Genomic DNA, 24,142 nt, shown 5'->3' on the forward strand with positions numbered 1-24,142 from the left:
GCATCTCCCTCTCGAGTACTGTAGCTCCCAGCGCCCGAAACTCCAGGCGCGGAGTTCTCAGATCCGATCCCGACTTTTACACTGCACCTCTTTACGCTTCGAGCCATCTCCCCCTGCCAGCATCACCCACTTAACCTGGCTGTGGCACAGCCACCTGGAGCGAGTTCCGGTGACTTGCTGTGGTTACTCTTAATTGCAATTTCCCCTACGCAAACTTCATTGCTGCCAGTGCGGTGAACTGAGTAGCCACCAAAACCAAAATAGCCTCGTAGCTCCGCCAGCTCCGCCAGCACCGCCTCATCACCGCACGCAGGGCGCCCGCCGCCGCAGCTTCCCCGGCACACACCGCCCGTCCCGTCCCGACCCGCCCCCGCCGCCTCCCCTCCCCGTGTGCCGCCCCGCCTGGCCCCGCCCCAGGCCGGTGCTCCTCCCGGGCTCGGCGTGCGCCCGCCGCTGCCTCGGTGGGCGCTGGATGCTGCACGGGAGCGGCCGGAGGAGCTCCGCGGCGGGGGCTACCCCGCGGTGAGTCCGCGGGCTCCGCTGTCGGGACAGCGGCCAGGGAGTGTCCCGGGCCTTCTGCGGCAGTGGTGTGAGGAGCCAGGCGCGGTCCCGGTGCGCTGCCGGGGGACAAAGGCGAGAGGGACGGGTCCCGGGTGGGAGCGGTGCCGGCGGAGCCGCCGGGCGCGGCACGGCTGCGGGCGGCGGTGCGAGCGGAGAGCCGCGGGGCGCCCGGCTGCGGCCGCCGCCCGGGGCGGGGGACGGGGGGCGAGGGCGCTGGGACCGGGGGTGCGCTGCTCGCGGGGCCGGGAGAGGCTCTGTGCGGCGGCGGTCGGTCCCTCCGCGCGGCAGCGGCTGCGAAAGTCTATTTACAACTTTGTGGCTGGATGGGCGGTGCGAGCCTCGGCCGGAGCGATCTCCGGCTGTGTCACACTATCAGGGGGTTTTCCCGTTGGAGCCGCCACCGTGGGTGTCCCTGCCCGCTCCTGGGCGAGGCAGCGGGAGCGGGGAGGCACAAGGTGGGGACAGGAGGGAGTGGGGCTCTGGAGGAGCCTGGGGTCGTGGTAACTTATCCGTCCCTCAGCGTCGTGGACCGGGTCCCGCCGGTGGGTCTCGCTGGCGCTGGATGATGGGGTGATGCTGGGGCGGGATCAGCAACACACCGGCTGCGCGACGGGAGACACCCGAGGCGGCTGGCCGTGTCCCAGAGAGCTCCCGTGGGGCCGTGCCATGGCACGGGTGTGGGACGCGTCCCAGCTGGTGCTCGGTTGGCTGCCACCTGCCTCGCCGGTGCCGAGGGAGACTGACGGGGACACGGCCCCGCGGGTCCCACCCTGTGGGGCAGCACCTGGGCCGCCTCCTTCCGTGGGGCAGCCTCGGTGGCGGGGGCTGGGCTAGGTGGTCTGACAGCCGTGCGGGACCTTGATGCATCCGTACTGGACGGGACGGGAGGAGAGTGTCCCCGCAGGTGTGTGCTTGCGGGAGAAGGCGTGAGCAAGGCAAAAGCCTCCATATTTCGTTGTTTCCCCACCTCTTGGAATTCTTTTTTGGTAACGATTTACAGGGAAAGGCTTTGGGTTTCCTGCGCTGAGAAGTCGTGGTCGTCTGCATCGAGAGATGTTTCTTCTGCTGTTCGGCAGTGACAGGCTCTCAGGTTAACTCCCCTGTGGCATTTAAAATGCACATCTGTGTTTTTCCACCACACCAGAAAACTAGCACACCGTCTGAACCTTGTCCCTTCTTCAGAGTACCGCTGTGATGTCCAGGCCCTGACTATAAATACTTCAAAAATGTTTTAAAAATCCCAAACCAACAAACCACAACTGTTTGAACACTGGTGACCCATTAATTTGTTTAGCATTTTTAATTTAATTTTGTTCCTGGAAAATTTGGAATGAAAACAGAATGTCTTGGCCTTACTGTTGTTTATTCCTCCCATTTAATTGTACAATTAAACACTCTTAATCAAAGTGTTCTGGTTTTAGCACTGGTGGTGGTGGGAGTCTGTGTAGTAGCCTGTGTTTTGGCTTCAGATAAGAAGTGTCAAATCAGAAAAAAATGGAATCTAAGAGGTGAGTGGGGGTTGTGCTTCTTGTAGACATGACCTTAAGTAAGAAAAGAGGGGAGGAAACAGAATGCTGTTGAAGAACACGAGTTGTAGTGGTTCTTTGCAATGGTCTACCAAAAAATCTGTCAGTGCTTTTTGGACAGGTTTTTTTTTTTCCCTTAGAATTTGTGTTGTTGTTAACTGAATTTTTTATACGAACCTGATAAAATGGGATGAACACCAGTAACACCAAAACCATTTGGATTTACATGTGGTTTTCTCATCTAAGTCTTTTTCTGATAGAAATTTTTAGACCCAGGAGAGGGCCTGGTTTTTAGGGTGTTTTATGGGTGAATTTTTGTGGGATTTGGGTTTTTTTTTTTTGTTTGCTATATTTCAGGGTTTTTTTTAAATCAAAGTTGATAGTACCTTAAAGCTACAGCACTTTTCCCAACACTGCAGGTAAAAAACATATGAATCCAATGATTAGCTCTCTATCAGTTGACTTTTGTAGTAAAGTCGTTTCCCTATTGTTTCTCCAAAGTGAGACAATGTAAATTACTTGCACGCTTACTGTTCTCCACGGTTACACTTCTTTTCTTGCAGAAAGTCCCCTGTTACTGCACTGCTGCTTGATTATCTTGGTGGTGTTAAGCAGTGGTACCTTAATTCGTAGTGTGTGGTTAGTAACTCTTCACAGAGAAAATGATAGGCTTGGCCCAAACAATATCCTCTGACAAGGAGGAGCTGCTCCCTGGAGAATCACAGGAGAAGATAATTTGCTTCTTGTTTAACCATTTCTTATGTTTGCCTTTTTGTTTTCCCTCCATTTCCTCTTTTTGCGCAATTCAGCATTGCCTCAAAAATGCAGCACTATGTAAGGCTGTGGGTTTTTGTTTTTGTTTTTTTTTTTTTTTTTTTGTTGTTGTTGTTGTTTCTTTTTTTGTCTGTGTCTTCCTCAATGCTTTGCTAAAGCTGATGTCTGACAGTGCTGTGTGCAGTTTCTGAAACTGCATCTAATCATAAAGACCCTGCTGTTTGTGTTAATTTTATCAAGGTATTGGCAGATTGGCATTTTCACACTTGTAACAGAGACAAGTTGTGTTCCAGGTGGAGTTTTATCTATTCTTTTGTGCATCTAACATACATCAGTATTCCTTTCTGCTCTGAATATTTTCATGACTAACTGTACACTTGAGGGGGAAAAAGAAGCAAACTGATGTAGAAACTGCCTGGTTGGTTTGGATATTTAGATAGTGATTCAAAGGCAATGAGATCTGCAGTGGACTTTCCCCTTTCTCAAGGGTAGCAAGCCAATTTTTTTTTAACATGATTATTACTAGTAGCAAAGCTATTCTTCCTCAGAAGAATTTGTTACATTGGTTAAAAAAAAAAAGTCTCTCTTATTTGTCCTGAAGCTCAAGGTATTGCTTGTGAAATTATAATTACGCTTTGCTATTTATTTATTTATTTAATAAATACTTTGTAGTCTGCTGCTTCTATAACTGTTACACGATCTTGGTGAGAATAGAAATGAAGAAATTTTAGGACAGTTCTACAACAGACTTCTGGAGTCATCGGGATGCATTCCAAATCAGTCCACTGCAGCTAAAGTGAAAAAATATTATCCCTGTAAAATAACTTGTACAAAGACAGAATTGTAGAAGAGTATCTCTCATCTGATGTGCTTGAGGCAAGAGTATAATGGATGCCCTTGGGAGAAATCCTGTTTGTAGCCTTGGTAGACTAAAAATGGAATATGTTTCCAGTTGGAGAATTAACTGATAGGCTTTTGGGTCAGGACATGTCATGTATTTGCAATTTGCACAGTAGAGGAAGGTGCTTCTCTTCTGAGCTGGCAGTAGAGAGGCCAGGTCTTGCTGCTGCTCTCCTGCTCTTCCTAAATTTCCTGACACTTGCAATGCCTGTGAAGGAAGCCTGGCTTTCCCTTATTGTAAAGAACTTGCTGCCTGTACTTAGCCTCTCCTGTTTCCTGTAGGTAGAAAAGATGAATGGTCTTTACAAAGAGCTGCGATTTACAAGGCAGAATTGCCAAGCACTGGAGTGCTAAATTGAAGTATCTCTGTTCTTGTTCTTACTCTGAGATTCTGGACCAGCATTGTCTTCGCTGCACTCCTGGCTGTGCATTTGTATGCCCATAAATAAGATTTCCCTAAGGGTCCATCTCAAAAGAGACATATATATATTGGTGTGTTTGAGGGGTGACAAGGTTGCTGTTACTGAATGGCTATTCCAGCAATTCATTTCTCTTAACTTTTGCAAGCTCTCATGTGTTGTGTGTTGGGATCCAGCTGAGAAAATGGAGCTTGGCATTTCTGACCAGGCTTCCTTTACAGCTGCTCTGTGTGAGGTGTAATGGATACTGAGGCTGGCTCATGCCCAATGCCATATTTTGCAGGTTTTTTCTTGAACTTCTGCAGTTGTCTAGGCCAATTGATACCTTAAATTACCACTTACTCTTAAACTTTAATTAATGTGTTTGATTTATGAAGTATGAGAAAGACTTATAAGTGATTGGTATTCAATAAACAAGTCTATTAGTAGATTATGCAGCAGTCATGAAATTTATTGCACTAGAAACTGCGTGTCAGTAGTCAGATGTGATAGGGTGCATACTACTACTTTTACCAGTCAGTGAGAAGGAAGAATCAGTTGATCCATTTGTCTTCCCAGGTAAAAGAGTATGCTGGAAAGGAATTGCATGCTCTAGATGCAGACTTTATGGTTTGGATGTTCTTTAAAATGTGTACATTGCTAAGTTTTGCATGTAGTACTGTTAAAATAATGTATTTTAAAGGGTTGCCTGTTTTTGTGTACAAAAATTCAAAGCCACTTTCCATCACTTAAAAGCAATGGAAAAACATAATCCCTGTGAGATCCTAATTCGTCCCTTTTTGCCTGTAGCCTTTAATACTCATTGTCTAGATCTTTCAAAGAGCTCCTGAACTCAGTTTTGTTTCAGCTAAATATTGAGCTCATAAAGTGATTCATGTGCTGTCCTGAAAGGGAGCAAACTGCTGAGGAGCTTTTTTCCTCCCATGGGAGAGGTGGATGGAAGTGTGGCAGCACCCTGCGTGGTCCTGCAATTGCTGCCCTGCCCTTGTGCTTCCAGGCGCTGCAGGAGCACCTCCTTTGGTGCTCTGTCCTTTGTTAAGCATTTTTTCCTCTCCTTCAGGACTAGCTAGTGCACCCAAAACATGAGTCACTTTTATTTGGCTGCAAGAGAATGCCAGCATCCCTGGGTTAGGAGAGTTGTCCCTGTCTTTGAGCTTAAGGACTATGGCAACCTACAGAGTATCATAGCAGCATGGTCCCAGGTTAGGAATGGGTGTCCACAGAATTTTGGAAGATCTCTTCTTCCTAAGCACGTTGTGTGGGGTGCAGAGCAGAAGAGTTACAAGCACTAGAGCATGTTTCCTGTTCTGGGATTCAGTTGTACTGCTTGATGTGGGGCAGGAAGGCTTACAGCACAAAGGTGGGGAGTCTGAGCAGTTATTCCTAAGAGCTGCATCTAATCCAGCAATGAAGACTAGCGAGAAAAAGCATTTTCCTTGCTAGTGTCAAAGCTCAGTGTCACCAAGGAGTGCTGCTTGTACAGGAAGAAAGGAAAAAAGTATGTTGGCTGGTATCTGAAACCAATGCTCAGCGATTTCCCTGTCACATCTGCTTGGATTCACAGCCCTGAAGTTTTTGAAGGCATCTTGCATTGCACCTCTTGAAGAATCCTAAAGGAAAGGTGGGGGCCAGGCCCACATCTTAGTCCTGTGAGAGGACTGTGTCACACCTGACCAGGTGCAGAAAGCCTGCTGTAGTTGCATCTCCCACTTCCGTGGGCTGAAGCCAGTTGTCTCTGCTGTCAGTGTTGCATGTGTCCAGAGCCAAGCTGCACCAGTTCTGGAATCCAGTTCTTCAGAGCACCCAAGTGACTGGGAGGTGTCTTGGTATTCCTTGTTCAACAGCTTTGAATAGGAAACCCTAGTCTAAGCTGTTGAGCAAGGAATAACAAGACACCTATTCAAAGTAGTGTGCAGTGTTTGAAGACAGGTGTGCATTTTACCAAAAAAGCAGTGCGTGGATGCCAAATTTGGTACCTTACCTCCCTGTGGCGTCTTTCCCTTGGATGTGTTGTGCTGGTCCTGGAATCGTGCTGAGGTAGACATGTTTGAAAAGTCGATGTGCTTCTGGGAGTTAGCTGCAGGATATGACCTAGTTGTCCTGACTGCTGATCACAGGTGGCACTTTTCACATCGTCTTACAGCCATGACATAAAGCTATTTAGCTTCAATCTTGTTTTCTGCCCTGACAAGCAACTTTGTTTCCGCTCCTTCCTGGTTGATGCATCTTCTCAGAGAAATTTTCATCATTGCTGGGGTTAGTCAAAGGAGGTGGGTGGAGTTTTTTAAAATTGCTGAGAAAGGCTTATACATGACATCTGTTACTTGCTCAGGCTCTTTATTACTCTCTCTTGCAGATAGTACTGGGGCCCTACAGTGTGCATCTGAGGGGACAAAATACCTGGAAGGTGAGGGGGGTTTTCAGTTCTAGGACTGTGTTTCATCCTGAGTACAAGGCACCCCAAGTGTGGGTTCCTGCCAAAGGCAGATTTGTTTCCAGGCAGTTGTCTGTCTGTCTTGCTGCAGGACTGCCTTGATTAAAGCTGCTTAAGCTGTTTGTGAAACTGCAGCCTAAGAGCCTAGTGTTCTTAGAAGCCCAAAGATCTCTGGATGATGTCTGGAAAATATTAAGAAGAGTCTTAATGTTTCTGGACAATTTTTCATGAGAGGCTGTAGGGCCACTGTGGTAAGATTTCATCAGGGAGATGCTCAGTGCTCATTCTCTATCAGCTCTAGCAAAAGTAGATGTTTTACTGTAATAAACCTTAAAAAGCATGCTTCCAGGTGTTTGTGAGAGAAGCACATTATTACCTATGTTTTTTTTCTTGATAGATACGAACTTTGTTCTGCTTTGCTACTCTGAGTTGGTAAGTTATGGTATCTGTTCCCTTTATCCCCTTGAGATGTGGTTGTATCTGTACCTAGAAGCTGAAATGAGAATTAGGACCCAATTTGCTGTGTGATACAAAGTAGTGTGTAAAATACAGTGGCATTCATTAGGAGAACCCACATGCTGTCTGGATGAGACCTTCTCCCCAAATTCAGTGGTGGCAGGACATCCTTGTGTTGCTGGGTGCATGGTGGGGTGTGAGGTGTTTCAGTGAGCCATCCTGCTGATCCCTGAGGCACATGGCTCATTCCTTCTCATTCAACTCCTTTTCCTCCCATGGGGGGCTCTGCTGGTCTTTTCCACGTTGCTGGGGCAAACCTCATCCATTCCTGCTTTAACCTAGCAAGTGCTGAGGTTCTGACCCTGTGCTGGGAGGCAACTTGAGGGTCTGTGAAGAGAGGAGGGGAAGATTTAATTGAGTTTTTATGACCATGTTTGAGCTGCTTAGTGAGAGAAGGCTTGAAGTTAATGACAGGCATGTTTCCCAAAGATCCTCTGCATGTGTGTTTAGGTAAAATAAACACTGCTAAATAAGCTGTGCCACAACTCTGGACACTAATAGGCCTCCTGTCTTATACCAGAAGAATACAAATAAATAATGCCTTTGACTGTTTTAATTGATAGACTTGCTGGCCCTTTGACCAAGCAATTATGTCTCAAAATGCACTTCTTCAGCAGCTAAAACATGAAGTGATGTTAGTTAAAAAAAAGCAACACAACAAAAACAAACAACTTGTAGGGTGTCCCAGGGGCTGATGATTGACTTCAGCTTTTATTAATTCATCTGCAGTGCATTTGCTGGAGCTTTTATGGTTTAATTGAGGTTAAGAGGTTGAAATCTGTGGTAAACAAAGGAATGGCATATGGACAGTCTGAAATTGTGTATGTTTAAGTAAGAGCATTCCTTCTGGTCACCTGTTTTCATTGAGCAGTTACTCCTGACTCACAACTTTTTTTTTTTTTTTTTTTTGAAAAGTAAAGGTGTAAACATGCATTGCTAGCAAGTTAATGATTTATTATGTTTTATCACATCCTAACATACCTCTAAAGAAGAGAAGGTTGAGCTGAGTTTGTGTTTGACCTCCACCTTCAGATTAAGGACGTTTTTTCTTTAACCCCTTACCTGGCATGGGAGGGTCCAGAAGCTTATTTGTTTTGAATCATAAGAAGAAAATCACCTTCTCTTCTGCCTTTCTCAACTTCCTCTTCTAAGGGTCCACAGCTGTTCTCTTAAAAATTCAAATGGAAAAAGCAGGTGTGGGGAAAAACTCTCCAGAAACTTTTTATTGTAGAGGCCATGGGGAAGTGGGAGTCAGTTTCTTCAGCTGTCCAGAGGAATCTGTGTGCATGTGTTTGTGTTTTGTGGTAACTTTTTTGCCCTACTTTCAGTTCTATTTGTAGCCCCCTGAATGTCTTCACTGGCTGCAATATCCCCTTGTGAGAGGGAACGTGTAATAGCCATTGCAGCCGTTTGGCAATGAAGATAAGTTCATACTTGAGGTCTTTATGCTGCTGATAAAGTTTATGGCATGAATTACATCAGCTGGCAATAATAGTGGTGACCTGTTGCCCTCAAGTCATTCTGTAGACATCTGTAATTTATATAGAGCTGTTAATAGTGTGTAGTCCGGACCCTAAGAGTGCATGTCAGTATAATTATTTCATTAATCTAATATAATAATATATATAATTCAGTAATATATTTTCAACAATTATATAATTGTTCTGAAATAATACTTTAATAGCTTCCTTGTCTGCATTTTAAAAATGTTCTTCTGTCTTATAAGGAATGCTCTACATAACTTGAATAAAAAAATTGCTTTATTAAGAAGCATTGTATATGCTGGCTTGGCGAAGGCAGTGCATGGAACAGTTTCTGTACTTGCAAGAGGATACTCCTGGATCTATCTTGTATTTGCATTTAAAAAATAATTTTAAAAAAACTGATGCTTGAGTACAGAGTTGAAAGGAGAGGGATAAATCCAAGTTCTATTTGCTGTACTCTACATTATTGTTTGCTTTTCCCATCTCCCACACAGGAATTTGATTCTGCCAAAATTTTCTCCTGAACCAGGACAAACATGATTTTAAACACAAAATGCTTTTAAAACTTATTTGTAGTGCACACACAGGCATGTACATTCATATATGTGTATGTGTGTTAGCATAACATGGCCTGCTTCCCTGCTGCTTGTGATCCCTCATCTTTTATACATTGTGGAGAGTGAAGGAAAAGGCCATGGCTCCCTTCACAGCCTGAAGGTGGGCTGGGCTGGGCTGTGGGTGGTGGGAGAGGGTGGCACTGCCATAACCAGTGCATCGGGCTGGGGTCTGCACCTCTCCCTGGGTGTGTGGGGACTCTGGGGACAGACAGCAGCCAGCAGCACCTCTGTTGCTGTGCTCAGGTGTTGATGGTAGAAGGGCAGCTTTGTGCCCTTTGTTCAGGGCAGCTGGGGGCTGACTTACGTCAAAACTTGTATGGGGATGGAGTGGAGCCCACATTTGGTATCTTGCTGGTTGAGGTATCTGCCTGCAATGATATCTAACCCACCCTCGAGGAGCCTCTCCCCTTCCTGATGGATTCAAGTGCCACAGGACACTTCCTGAGAGGAATGCTGAGAGCATTGGAGAGGACTATACATAAAATGGTACAGGTTGCTGAGGAAACTGTCTGACCTAGCTATAAAGTCAAGATGATGTTGGCTATTCTGCATTTGGTTGCACAGAAAACTTCCATCTCTTATTTCTGTTAATATCTGAACTTCAGCTGTAAGATGTTTGTGCAGCCTGTGCTCAGTACTTGAGAGGAGGGCAGTGCTTACCTCACAAAAGGTGTTACACAGTGGCTCAGCCTTTTGAGTTTGTGTTCCACCTCCTCCTCCTCTGAGTTGAGGTGTAGAGGATTTCTGGCAGTGTTTTCCCAGGGTGTAGGGATGGAGTGAGGAGGAGGACGGCACAGATGAAGTCCTCTGCACTGACATGTGCCTGTTGACAGCCCATTGAAATCTCTGCTTTGGGAGTGTGAGGTACCTGGCTGAAGGATGGGACGCTCCCCCATGTCACGTATTTTCAGGCAATGGCCCAAGGTGCCACCTGCCTTATCACTTATACGAGTCTGGAAACCTTGAATTATTGAAACCTCCCTGGTATGTTATTCCAGGGAGACCTCATTGCTTTATGGCCCTCTCATGGGACTTTAAGCTGTTTAAAAGGTTGACACTGCCTGATTTGTGCTGTGATGGTGGTGGAAACATTGACTGGCCCTGGAAAATGGATGATTGTTGGGAGTGGTTTTGTTTTTAAACATCTCATCACATGCATGCTGTGAGCTGCTCCCGGTGCCAAGAGAAGCACAGCACTGATGCTCTCGCCTTTTCAACAGGTACATGGGATGAAGGGAGCCTGACACGTGTCTGGAGAAGAGACTCCAGCCCTTGTGGAGCTGCCCACCATGAGCAGGACGCTGCTGGCAGGCAGGATGCAGCCAGAGATCCGGAGCGTCTGCGTCTTCCTGCCCACCCGCGAGCAGCTCAGCCTGGCCGTCGGGGTGAGTGGCCGGGAGGTCGCTGCATCGCGGCCACGGTTCAGTTTTGTTAGCTCCCATTGTTCTCCCAAAGGCCTGCTGCTGGTCTGCTGACCGAAAGGCTATTAGCCATCTTAGGGTAATTGGTGCTCCATTTTCTAATTGGGCAGCTTCAACTCCTTCGCAGAGCTCCTTAGAAGTCCTGGCTGTGTTTGTAGGGTGGGGGTCTCCTCTGCTCTTTTTCTGTTGTTATTTACATTTTATTATGTCTGAAATGGTTTTGCTGCTCGTAATAATCCAACAATTTTTTAAAACTTGAACCTGAAATATCTTGATTACTTAGCAAGTGTACCAAACATATGACTGTTTATTCTTGTAAAGAGTCCAGCTATCCCTGGTTTTGACAGCCTGCAGATCCCTTCAAAGAGTCTAAGGCAAACAACCATTGAGGGTGGGTTTTTTCCCCTCCTCTTGAGTACTCATACACACAAAAAAGCAAGGCAAGTTGCTTCATTTCTTTGATTGCTGCTTCGAATGTCTGAAAGTGAGCATGAGTGACAGCAGGGCTATCTCAGCTGGCAGCCCAGGGTGGCACGATGTCTGCACAGCACGGTGCCTCTTTGTGCAATGCTGGCTGCTCCTTGAACTTGTGAGAAACCGAGCTTAGCAAGAGGCACTTGGCGTTGAGAGGACCAGGGAGTTTCAAAGGTAAGTGCTTTCTTGTGAGCGTGTGTGTGCACTCGAGTGGGCTGGGGAAATTTGGCTTTGTTTTGGGTAGGTTTTTTTCCCCTGCTTTGGGATGAGGAGGGGGAGAAGACAGTTGAGGTGAACTGTTATTTTAAATACTTGATTGAAACTGTGGCTTTTGAAACTATGCATGCTAATCTTCAAAATCCGTGTCGGAATTTTCCTACCTGCTGTGTGTAAGTGTAGCGTCCTTAACTGAAACAGCCTCAAGGGCTGGATGGAATAAAGCTTTAGCAGAAAAATCTGGGACGCTCTGCTTCTAGGTTACTGGTTCAAACCCAGCCCATCCACTGCCCCAGAAGGTTTCTGTAACTGCTGGCTTTTGTGCAAGGCAGAAAACGATGATTTAATTAAGTTCTTGGCAGCAGGTGTACAGGCCTGGGTAATGGTCTGTTGCAGCTGACCCTAAATCTCACCTTCTTATAGCTCTTATCAGGGAGGCTAAAGATGGGAGATAGCAGAGCCAGCCGGCCGTGGGGAAGGTGCAGGAGGGCAGTGCACCAGCAGGGCTGACGCTGTCACTGCTCCTCGCTGTGCCTGTGCCTGAATGGAGCATGCAGCTGTTCCTTCACCACTGGGTCATGCTCCAGTAAATCATGGAAACCTGCAGGTTATCATAAAATAAATTCGGGGTGAGAAAGACTCGAGTCCAGCCATAAACATGATGCTTCCAAGTCCACCACTAAACCAGGTTCCTAAATGGTACATCTGCATGTCTTTTTTTATACTTCTAAGATATTTAATCAGCATAAGAAATGATCTTTTGCATTGAGCACTGACAGGGAGAGAGGAAAAGTGCTGTCCCTTTCTGTTTCCCTCTCCTGTCCCAGCCTGCTGCCCCTCCAAAAAGCTGGGGTGCCTTGTGTATCACTACATTGTCCTGCAGAGGAATCCTCCACAGCATCCCTTTGTATTCCTTTTAAATACATTAGCCCTTGTCATTTCTGATACCATTTTCTTTCTGGGTCTGGGAAATTGGGAAAGTATGAACATGGAGATGCCTGCATGAAAGGGAATAGCTGCCTGGGCCAAAACATGAGACCTCAACACACAGTTGTGTCCTAATTGCATAGAGAGTGAAACATGACCTGTTACAGCTGGGCAAGTCACCAGAAACAGCTTTTCATTTGGCTTCTGACTTTACCACAACACTCATTCAAAACAGCAAGAAAAATTACGATTTCACAGCTGGAGAGATCTTTCTTTTTTAAAGAAACATCAAGGCAATTTTCTAGTGAAATTGGTAGAACCCAAATGTAATTAGCACAACCACAGATGATACTTTGTGCATTTATTAGAATAATAATGCCACTACTAAAGATTTCCAAAGCCTTTTAACCTCTTCAGTGTGGAATGCAAATACTAAACAAGCTTGCAGCTCAGTGAGGTAGGTAAGAATGGTTATCTTTCCAGCAGAATAAATTATAGATCCTTTCAATGAAAAGTGCAGTGTTTATGCAGGTAAGTCCTCCCTCTCCCCTCCCATATAAATTCCACCCTTCCAGATAAGAGTTTACCTATATGTGTTTTATGTGGTCACATATAAACTGAAGCTTGCTCTTTAAAATGTATGTCTTACACCATTCACAGATAGTGCTGTTGAAGAGGGAAGAGCAGGAGCCATTTTAAATTCTCTTGCCCCACAATCAAGTATCTCTTAATTAGCTTTGATGTCTACCTTTCTGAATGTACAGTGGATTTGGGGAGATGGTGAGGAATAAAAATGCCTTCTTGGGACTGACTGTGAACATGAGAAGCAGAGCTGTGAGGGGAACTAGGGTGTGCTGCAGCTCACCAGCTACTCTGAGGAGGGCAAGGCAGAGTGGGAGAAATTTATGGAGTGGAGATAGTTTGGTGAATGGCAGGCGTAGGTCTGAAGTCTTCCAGTTGTTCTGTGTACAGGAGAGCTGATGTTTCAAATCATATGTACTAAGAAAAATAGATATAGGTAACTAATGCACGTGAATATCTGTACACAGAATGACCTTGGAGTAGCAGTTACTTTCTGTAAACTTGCACTTGATTTCACTTTGGACTAAATTTCACGTGTAAAGAAGCCCTGAGCCTGACATGGGGCAAGGCTGAGTATCAGTGGAAGGAATGAGTCATAACATTTCTGAGATCAATCTTGGCACAGGAACCATATGCATAGGGAGGAAAGTCCAAAGATGAAAAATGCAAAAGGAAGTATTGGTTGCTTTGAGCAGAGGGGAAAGTAGGAGGAGGGAACAGCAGTTACAAATTTAATTGGTATTGCATAGCCTTTAAGGCTGGGAGTAGAACTTGATACAGAAGGGAAGTGCCAAGAGGAGAATGGACAAGGTAGTAGTAACATACCTGTTGTGCAAGAACTCTGCCTAAATCACTGTTTAGAGCTATGTGCCACAAAACTGTCACTTGAAGTGCTCAGTTCCCTAGAATTAAGTGTTTTAAAACAGGTTTTTCTTTCCTTAGGTATGAAAGCTTGCCACTTAGAAAATTTTTCTCATTGTGTAGCATTTACAGGGAGTCCTGTGCTGTCAGTGACTCTTGTAAATGCCCATAACCATTCTGGCTAGAGGTAGGTCACATCTTTCTTAGCAAATCCTTCCCAGGTAGTAGAACATGCTCAGAGCTTGCTGCTTTGGCAAAGGAGATTGCTTTGTAACCAGCTTTACCTTCCAAATGTGTGTTCTGGGTGTCTGACCATACACTGCGTCTAGGTGTGAGACTGAAAGGGTGCAGTCTCACACAGAGACTCATAATTATAAGACCCAAATGTGCTTTTGGGTCTTATCAGAACTGTGCACTACCTCCTCCATGCTCAAAGCTTACGTGTGTTTGCATTGGTGTAGTGCAGGCTTCAGGGCTCCTGATAAAAGAGTAGTGACTGTCTGGCTACTGATGCCTTGTCAAGTAGAAGAAAATGAGTACTTAAATGACCTCCTGTTCCCCATTGTCCATGTCTAGTGACATGGTACAGCCTGGGGCAGGGAGGTGAGTGCAAGCCAGTTTCTGGGGTGTGTGGCATACCTACAGTAAAAGAGCTTTAAAAATGAGGATGGTAGTTGGTTTGTAGGAGAGTTAAACAGTCGACTTCTGTCCTGTCATCTTTTGTTGTTCAGTAGGTAGCACTGCACTATACCCCTGCAGGCAGCTGCTCCTGGCACTGCTAATCTGCATCGCCCAGCAGTGGGGTAATGAAATTCTAAGGTCCTGGCCCATTTTGCAGCTGCAGCTGGCTGCACTACAGCCTGAGCTGAGGTTGTTTGTGCCAGTGCTGTTCTGTTCTCCCCATCTGCTCTTTCTCTGAACTCCTTCCCCCGTGCCTCTGTGGGCTGGGGGAATTTCTGAGTTTGCCTGTGGTTTGTCTGTCAGTAGTCCTGGGATGGTGCAGTGGGACAGGGGGAAATGAGGCTAGGGATGGGAGGATGTTTCGAGGGGGAATCTTCATATCACAGTACACATCCAGGAGTGCACATGCAGTTAAGCAGAACCATGCTCCTTCTGGGAAAGTCTGTGCGTTACCGGAGGCAGGAATATCAGAAGGTTTCAGTGTGCAGGGAAACAGGCAAGGTCTTACAGGCTTTTGGCTGCAGCTGCCAAAGATGAAGATGTCAATGGCTGTGTGACTAGAAGTCAGCAGGAGACAGAACAAGCTCTTCTGTGTGGGGTACAGAAAAACCGTATCTCTAACCTATGAGATACTCAGTCTTGTGTTTGTTTGGGTACTTTTGTTCCTGGTTCTCCTGAATGAAAACTTTGGGTTTTGCTTCTTTTTTCTTTTCTCAAAAAAAAAAAAAAAATCTGCAAGAGAGCAGTATTTTCATTTCTGTAAATATTAATGATTACTATTCTCTGATAATAGCAATAATACTGAAGACAATGCATGTTCTCTGGTGTGGTTGTGGTTGGGTATTTTGTACCCAAAAATGTATTGTCCTGCAGCTCTTCTTTAGAACTCTTCTTTAGAAGAGTTGCTCCATCCAGGTGTGTGAGCCATCTGTAATGTTGGATTGATTGTGTCTTTCAGGTCAAAGCCACTGGACAGGAGCTCTTTCAGCAAGTTTGTGATTTAGTGAAGATTAAAGAGCCTCACTTCTTTGGCCTCAGCATTGTTAAAAGTAAGCAAACTCAATGCACGAGCAAGTGACTTGGCAAACATCCACAGACCTGCTTGTGTATTTACAGTGTGTGCATATATACACAGTGGCTGTGCCTGCGGGGGGGGGGGAATCTGATTGTAATAAGGTCACAAAGTATGTAGATTATGCAGAGCCTTCCCAGAGCTCTTTTGATCTTTGGTATGTGGGCAGACAAATTGAGTAAAGGGGGGGCTTTTGTTCTCCACCTTTGTTCTTGGATTCCACCTCTTTGTGGGGCTTTCTTTCCCTCCTGTAGTGGGAGTTGCTAGTCAACATATTTGTGACTATATTCAAAACTATAGGTATTGAACAGGAGGTGGATTTTAAAAGGATTTTGGGGCTAAAAGTGTTACTTCTGAAGTCACTTGTGAAGAATGTGGCACTGGGGAGGAAGCTCAAATGATTGTAAGGGACTGAATGCATGCATGGGACACATTGGGCTTTGAAATATTACATTATTCAAAACTTCTAGACCCTGCATTAAAGTCCCGTTTGCTTGGTCCTATGGTTTAGTATTGGCCAGGAAATGATGTTAATATGATGCCTTAAAGAAGAAAATTGATATGAGAGATCACATTTTGGTATGGTGTAAGCATTGACATTCCCTCCCACACCTCAACTCTTAGTAATTAGAAATGGATCTGTCATCTTGTTTGTCTTGCCTCCCCGCATTTCCAAAAACCCTGAAAGACTTGTCTCTCCTCCAAAAACTTTTCTCAATTATGTTATTTACTGCTGCAATTCTAGATATTCCATTGAAATTACAGTAGTCTTTTTATATATCTTTCTAAATAAGGTTTCTTTTGCCTCTTTATAAATATGTAGGATAAAATAAGGTGTTTTTTCTAAGTTTGTCTCATTTTCTTTATGCTTTCATTCTGTAAGAACTACTTTTTTGAGTACAGTGTTCAAACTGAGAGGAACATAAGCTTTTTTATCTCCATAAGGTTTTTAGAGTCACCAAGAGATTCCTTAAACCTAATATACCTGTGCTTTAAACCTGTGCTTATTTTAATGTGAGGAGACCTAAATGCTCTTAACTTTTTTCACAAATCATCTGTGTTTCTGAATACTTTCCTTTGTGACATTTTTTAACACCAGGTTTTGCCTATTCCACTTGCAGGACATCTTGGCTGAAATTGGAACCCTTGTCCTCTCCTGTAAGACAGGACAATTTCATTCCTATTTTCTTTGAATTCTTCTCCTGTTTCTTTCACTTTTTTCCCACTTCACATGTTTTTTGTTCCATATTTTCTGTACCTTGCTTTTTCCTTCACTCATACCTTTTCTGTGTAGCAGTTTTCTTCACCCTGTCAAGCATAGGGCTTCTGGTCCCAAAATACCCTGTAGTGTCAGATACCTTTCAACCTGTTGGAAATGCATAGTAACCACCACATCCCAAAGAGCATAACAAAGCTGTTCTGACTAGACTTTAGAGTATATTGTCCACAGCTTTAAGTGGAAACAGTCTTCTCACTTCATGAAACTATTCTTCCTTCTTATAGCAGCTAATTCTTCAAGAAAGCTCTTAAAAAGTCAAGGAAAAGAGTTATAAGAGTCCAGTAGCCTGAATTAACATCTTCTTTGTTTGTTTCGGGGACTAATTATTTGCTTTCCTGAAAGGAAATACATTTTCTGTTCCAGAACTTGGTTTCTCTCCACCTTGTTTTGATCAACAGACTGGTGATCATCTCCCTTTCTGCCTGTGGTAGCTGAGGTCTTGCCTCTATAGCAAGTGTAGCACTGAATCTGGCATTTGGAAGTAGCCTTTAAGGTATTGCCTGTTTCTCAGGGACTTTTGACTTCACAACAAGTTATCATCTCAAAAAAGGGAAGCGCTCGGGTCATGGGGAAGCCTGGGTAAGGGCTGCATTCCCCAGGTTGCCTTTTTCATTCCCAGGGTTGCCAACACCTGTGGGTGCTTAAGTCGACTGCCTTGGCTGAGTAGCAAGTCAGTGTACATCCCACAGAGGCTGTGAAGGGGGGGAGGCTCAGAAAAAGCTGAGCTAGGTATCCCAGAAATGGAGGGGAAGCATCTACATTTTTGAACAAGGTAATCCTCTCCTCCATCATGCTTTCACCTCTATGCGGCAGCTTCAAGAAACATTTTTGAAAAAACAGCCATCCTGGTTTATTAATGATATATTTCCCGGTTTCTTAATGTGTATTTATTTTTGGCAGTCTGATACTGCCACATATAAAAGAAGGTATTCTAATCCACCTGCATCCATTACTTTGCTAATTTGTCAACAAAACCCCGACTGTCAGCAGTAGCAAGAGAATGAAAATTAAAGGATTTCTACAGAACTGTAGCCAATCACGCTGCATGGATTATCTGGATTAGGAACCCATTTGACCTGCAGACGTTGTACAGATACACTAATGCTCAGTTGGTCTCATAGTAAGTATGTGTGTGAGGGGGAGAGATTGGGGTCCTTAATCATAAACAGAAGTTTAACTCCCTAAGAGTGACAAAAAAGGGAAATGGGACCATAAAGCACCATGCAAGCTGCAAACCACGAATGCTGTAAGATCAAAGTTGCAGGTCTTGCAGCAACTTTCCCAGCATTTGATGCCTAAATATATTGCCTTCTCTTCTGGCTGTTGCAGAATGCTGAGGGCAGGCTCCAGGATTAAGGGTAACAGTAATAGTGTCAGGATGGAATTTTTCATCCCTTCTGCTCTTGAACTCTTTTTTTATTCTCAAGAGGAAAACCACTTCAATCAATATATCTGAGGAGAAAAAAACTTGTATCAGTAAGAAGTTGATCACTTTGAAAATCAAGTACAGGAATATGCATTAATGGGAGGTCCTACAAACCTTGGGACATGTTGCTCTTCTAGTTTTGTCATGGATCATCATCTACTCCTGCTGCTGAAGTGCTTGTTTTTTTTGTTTTTTTTTTTACTTGTAGTTTGCTCAGTGAAAGATCCTGTGACCCTGCCAGGTTCAATCTGGTTCCATAGGCTTCAGCAGCAGGGTCTTATATGGCAAATCCTCCTGTGGGGTCAACCTTATCTAGTGCCCTGCGGGAGGTTTCCCTCTTGTTATCAGAAAGTGTGTGCAGCGACTCATTCAGTCTTCTAACACACAGCGGAATGTCAGCAGACAAAGAACAGCCAGGCTTCCTTTGTTGTTATAACCCAGATCTCTTCGATCCTGAGTTTTGAGTGATGCCTTTCTAGGAGCAAACCTTGCCGTACCGAAGCAGATGGAAGCCTTCAATTGGGAAGGAGCAAGACTGCAGCTCCTATACCCTGCCACTGTCTCTGTGTCCTCTTATGAATTTGTCAGGCTGGCTTTCTTATGACACCAAATCCCTTTGCTTCAGCTCCCTTGCCTCAGGGATAATAGTCTGTTTTTTAGAGCTATGGCTGTTCACCTTGCCAGGCCTATGCTTCCCAGCGCATGCTTACCAAGGAGCTCAGTGATTAACTCTGCAAAAACCACTCTGCCTCCAGTTAACTCTTCTGCATCTGTATATCCTCCAGTACTGAAATTCATGGACAGAATATGCTAACAGGTTATCTTTATATCACATGAGTGTCCCTTATAACAAAGAGTTATTTAGGAGACAAATAACAGAAGTTCTCTGAAATACCTTATGATTTCTATACACCAGTCCTTCCTCACTATCCATGCTTCATGCCTGTCTTCTCTTAAATCTACTTGCGTAGTTGAATCTCCTTTATGAATTGCTTCTGTTTTCTAACCTAAGGTACAACTCTATTACAGTTACTTTGGTACCTCAGACAAGTTAAATGCAATGTAAGAAAAATACGTGCAGAAATGTACCACCTAGGGGGAGTTGCAGGCGTTCAGATGTACAGAGAGTATAAAGTATGCCTTGAAAGGACTTACATGGTCTCCTCCTATGAAGGCAATTTTTTGCTGTCAATTGTTTCTCCTTTGGTATCAGAATAACATCCAGCCAAGTGTTCCCCTGCCTGAGAATTGCAAAGGGTTTGTTTGCCTCTGGCTGAGCAGTGCTGGAAGTGGTTCTGCAGCTCTTCTTGTGCAGAAGAATCCCCTGTGACACTGCTGAAGTCTGAAGATCTTTGCCTGGGCATGCCTTGTTGCTAAACGTAAGATGCCAATGTAAAATTCTGGCAGTACCTATCTATTACGAGGAATGACTGAACCTTTAGCTCAGCGTTCAGACATCAACAGTTCCTGACACCACGAGATCTCAGGCTTCTTGATATTGTCTCTTTATATACTACCCTCCATGTGCCTTGTGTCCATCCCAGGTAAAGTGACCTCAGCCAGGACCTCCCTTGCTTTACTCCCAGCCTCTGTTGTGATTCTTCCCTTCGCTTGGGATGCATGTACTTTCCAGCTAAAGCTAAAAACACAAGGTTATCCTGAACCAAGTTCTTTTAGACCCTTTAGTAAACAAGTCAATCACATATCAGAAAGTGGGCAACATTTCTTTCTATTGGCTTGAAAGGTAACACTAGGAGTATTGAGAAGCTATGCAGAGGTGGTGGGAGCAGGTGCCATGTGGGTAGTGATTTTCCCAAATCACTAATGCTTGAAAGCTTGGGGAGATCTACATGCACAAGGGGTGTGTAGCTGGCTCTTCTTCAATAAACAAACAAAAAAATCCATGCTGGTGTTCAGGTTATGTGAGGTCTACAGCATGTGTTGTGAGGTATTTTGTAGTGTTGTTTATTGGGTTTTTTTAAGGTTCAGCTCTCCCCTAACCCTAGCATCCCTCTGTCCTGCTCCTGCTCTCTTTCCTGTTGCATTTCAGGGGACATGGTGGTGTTGCCACGAAGCTTCTTGATGAGTCTGGGAAAAGTTAAGTGCAATAGCCATGGATAATTTTTTCCCTTCTCTTTTAGGCAGAAAATGGTTGCTATGTGGAAATTTGGCTTCACACTAATTTATATTTTATTTGAATCCTATTCTTCTGGGCTGTCTAGTTGCATTACTAAAATATACATGACTCAGCCAAATTTGTTAATGGGATCTTCCTGGCTGCCTCTGGGGCCTAAGCTCTGACTTTTGGTAGAACACCTTGGTGGAATCTCTTGGTGCTCCTAGCCCACAGTGGGCACAGGAGGAGAACAGGTTTTTTGCATTCACCATTATTTAGCTTTTATGCAGAGGAGTTACTTTTCATAAAAAATGAGATGAGGAGGAACTGGTTAATGCAAAATAATGGCCTTTGGGTTAGCAATGACTCAGAACTGATTTGACCCTGTATTACAGCCATAATTTTCTATTCCCATTTTTCCTGCAGTGTAAATAATGCCTATTGTAAGTCTGCATTACTCACTGGAACTGTGTCACTTTTTTCTAACTGAGGACCTGGTACATTATTTTTTTGCAACAATGCGTGGCCTCTATTTTTTTTTAATACATAAAATGTGCTAAGCTAATTCTGCAGAGTAGAAGTGTTCTACATTTCCAGTAACTGCTTATTTTGAATGTGATTTTTACAGCATAACCTTTCAATCTCATTTGAGAATTCTTAAAGGTGGAATTAGGAGAAGTGTGTATATTTATTTACTGCAAAGGAGCTGCCTGTCCAGATGCATTCTTGGGATTACAGTGCAGTGCGAGTTGTGCCAGGTCTGGAATCCGTATATATGTACATGGGGGAACCTTTCAAGAGGAGCTGATGTATTTGTAAGATCACCTACAGTGCTGAGATGACAGTCATGAACTTGGTGTCAGTAGCTGCAGGTGGATAAGAGTGTATTTTTATGTGTGTGTGCTTCTCAGTCAGCTCCTCAGTACCTTTCACTTGTCCTTCAGATGAGCCACTGAAGCAATGACAGTTTGTACCTGCTGAGTATCCATCCCTGTTTAGTTCAACAGATCAAATTTATTCTTCCCTGGAAAGGGGGCCATCTGTGCATTTCTATATTGTCCTTTACAGCACTGCTCAGAGGTGCTGCAGTTTGGTGCCCTCATATCTGTTAGAGACACTTATTTTCAACACAGACAGTTTTAGCATCTGGCATAAGATCTCAGGGTTTCATCGCTAATCCAGTGTAAGGGAAAAGAAAAAAAAAACAAACAAATAAAGCCATCCACAAAGCAGTAGGGCTGTGGAGGGAAGTACTTCTTTGTTTTTGTAGATGGAGGCTTACATTGCAGGTTGACATTCCAGCAATATTCACTTCATTAAGGCAGGAATGCAGTGCTGCATTCTTACAGGGGAGGGAGGATGCTGAACTGGGCTGGGAAGGAGTGGGACCCTCAGAAAGAGATGATACACTGGGGTGTCCTCCTGTAGCCTGGCTTAATCTTGTAGTTTATGTGTATCTCCCAGTTACTATCTCCCTGATAATAACCTGGAATCCTCAGGTGTGACATCTGTGCCCTCACAAAATCATCTCTAACCTAATTAACATGACAGATATAGAGGGGCTCCTGGGGTGTGGGTAACAAATGGCTTTACTGTAGTGTAATAGTTCTGTCACACTTTTCCCTTTCTGAGGTAATATTCAGGGGTGATGGGATGGTTTGGGGTATGTCACTGTGCTTGCTACTCCAATTTTTCCCTCCTGATTGAAGAATAATGAATGTGTTTCTCTAAATGCCTCTGGGCATGGCATCATTGTTGAAGTAGAAAGGAAAACTGACTCTTCAACTCGTTATAGCCTCTTAAGAAGGTGTCAGCTAAAGACCACAGTGCTGGCAGAGCTGATAGAGGCTTTACCCAGCACTGGCTGTTGTGCCAACGGGACCAACCCCATGCTGTGTGGGGGGCCCATAGTGGAGGATTTGCCCTGCTCCAGGACTGCCAAAGCCCAGGGAGGGACTGGGTGGCATGCTCATTTTATCCCACTCCTGTGGCTTGCTGTGCAATTCATTTCTTAAATGAGCTTTTACTTAATTTTTATTAAAAGCTTTATGGAGTGATGCTTACCAGCATGGCAGCTGACAGAGACAAGCCTAATATGAACAAACCCTTCTCTCTCTCTCTCACTGACTAGGACTTGTATCAGCCTCTTCCAGGCAGTGTTACCTGATCTTACTGGACCTAGAGAAGGAAGGGCTGGGGCCAGTGTAGCCCCCAGCCACCCTATCTTAGACAGAAGTGAAGAGGCAGGTATGAGATGCAATCTCTGTGATGATAAAAACTCCTCCTCTCCTTGTCAAAACAGAAAAAAATAACTTCCATATCATCCTGTGTGTTACAGCACTTAAATTGCCACCACAGATACTTTCAGAAATTCCATACAGCCACTTTGATGGTGCAGTTAAATACTATTTTGTTTCTGTATGTGATGTGTCAAGTAACACAATAAACAAGTGTAGGTATATTAAAAGTGCAGCTGCAAGCAGTACAATGCAGGAAAGAGCATGGAGACAGAAACAGGATTTTTTTGGGTTTTGTCCTTTCTCTATGCAGTGTTACTTCTATTTTACAGGTTTCCTAGTAGGGTGATGTGTGGGCCAGCTCTGGATAGCACCAGATGTGGTTTCTTTAACTTGAGGTAGGAGCTGAAGGAGGTAGCAATAGGAGGTTGTTTTGCTTGCTTGTTTTTTGAAAGCTAGCAAAGAAATCGGTTTTTTGTATCTGCCCCTGTAAGGATCTGGAATGCTTAGGAAGGGTGGCTGTGAGGTTGCTCAGAGCCCCCTTCAGCACTGTAACATTGGCCATGCCATCTGCCATAATACAGACATGAGTGCAGGCTCTCATTTGGAAGTCTGGGCTGCTCTTAAGGGGCAGAAGTTTGTTTTGTGAAGGATTCTTTTTTCTTTTCTTCCCTCCCCTTTTTACTCTTGCTCCTTTCATGTTTAAGGAGCAAGCTCTTCATTTTGGCACTTGTGTCACCTGTCAAAACACTGTCCTAAGCAAGATCAAAGAGTAGAGGGACTGGTCAGGTGAATGTGCTCAGCTGGCATTGCTACTGCAGCCTGAAACACCTGTCAGGTCTTGTCTTTTTTTTTTTTTTTTTTTTTCTCTCTCCTTAAGAGACTTGAAGACTCAGGAAAAAAATCTTTCATTAGCTGAGTTGTTTGTGTTTGATAATTGGTAAGCAGTGTTATGAAACATCAGTTTTGAAAGCAGCTCAGACCTCTTTCAAGATGATGTGCCATTCAGGCTGTGTCTTGTTCACTCTCAGTAGGGTGGAGAGCAAGTCTTGGTCCTTTAGTGTTTTGAGGCAGGCCAGGTTTCCCTTCCTTTCATTTATCTTTTCTCTATATGAAAGAAGTTGGGTGTGAACAGGATGCACCAGACCTTCTGAGAAAGGTGTTTGTGTTTGGTCCTCTTGTTTCTCACCCTTTCAGAGGATCCCCTTCACATGCAGAGGATGAAACCTGTCAAATACCCAGCTCTGTTTACTTACTTGTGCCATGTTGGACCATGGTGCTACATGATGGTAGAATACAAGCTTGGGTACGGCTTGCTTGTTTAATAATAAAAACACTGAATCTAGTAAACAGACAGTACAATTAGCTGGGTAAGATGATGTTTCTCTCTTTTGTAAATGGCTTATTGATTATAAAGCAGGAATTCTGCATTTTTGGCTAAGGTGTTTGGGAATCTGTAGCTCAGGATCTCTTGAAGGTGTGAATGACCTTCCTTCCTTGCTGTCTGGAGTAGCATGTGTATTTAAGAGTACTCCTTTTTTTTATTTTCTGACCTGTCTATTTCCTGATCAGAAATAACTTGTAGAGTAACCTAAATGTTTAATGAGATTTCCAATTAT

At 44.4% G+C, this 24,142-nt stretch overlaps 1 protein-coding gene across 8 annotated transcripts in view; it reads left to right on the forward strand.

Moving 5' to 3' along the window:
• Positions 1-455: 455 nt before the first annotated feature.
• The window catches only part of FRMD1 (FERM domain containing 1), a 40,950-nt gene continuing 17,263 nt past the window's right edge, over positions 456-24,142 (forward strand). For 2 of the 8 annotated variants that reach the window (XM_085575480.1, XM_085575484.1), the window contains exons 1-3: positions 456-633; positions 10,452-10,616; positions 15,352-15,442. In XM_085575480.1, the coding sequence (XP_085431606.1) occupies positions 10,521-10,616; positions 15,352-15,442 (187 nt within the window). In that variant the 5' untranslated portion in view covers positions 456-633; positions 10,452-10,520. Of the gene's footprint in view, positions 634-6,541; positions 6,588-7,011; positions 7,047-10,451; positions 10,617-15,351; positions 15,443-24,142 lie in introns of those variants that run through there. The other 6 variants (XM_085575481.1, XM_085575485.1, XM_021544196.3 and 3 more) reach the window with 4 other exon arrangements.

The sequence above is a fragment of the Lonchura striata genome, chromosome 3, assembly GCF_050655825.1.
Source record: "Lonchura striata isolate lonStrDom1 chromosome 3, ASM5065582v1, whole genome shotgun sequence".
Classification (NCBI taxonomy): domain Eukaryota; kingdom Metazoa; phylum Chordata; class Aves; order Passeriformes; family Estrildidae; genus Lonchura; species Lonchura striata.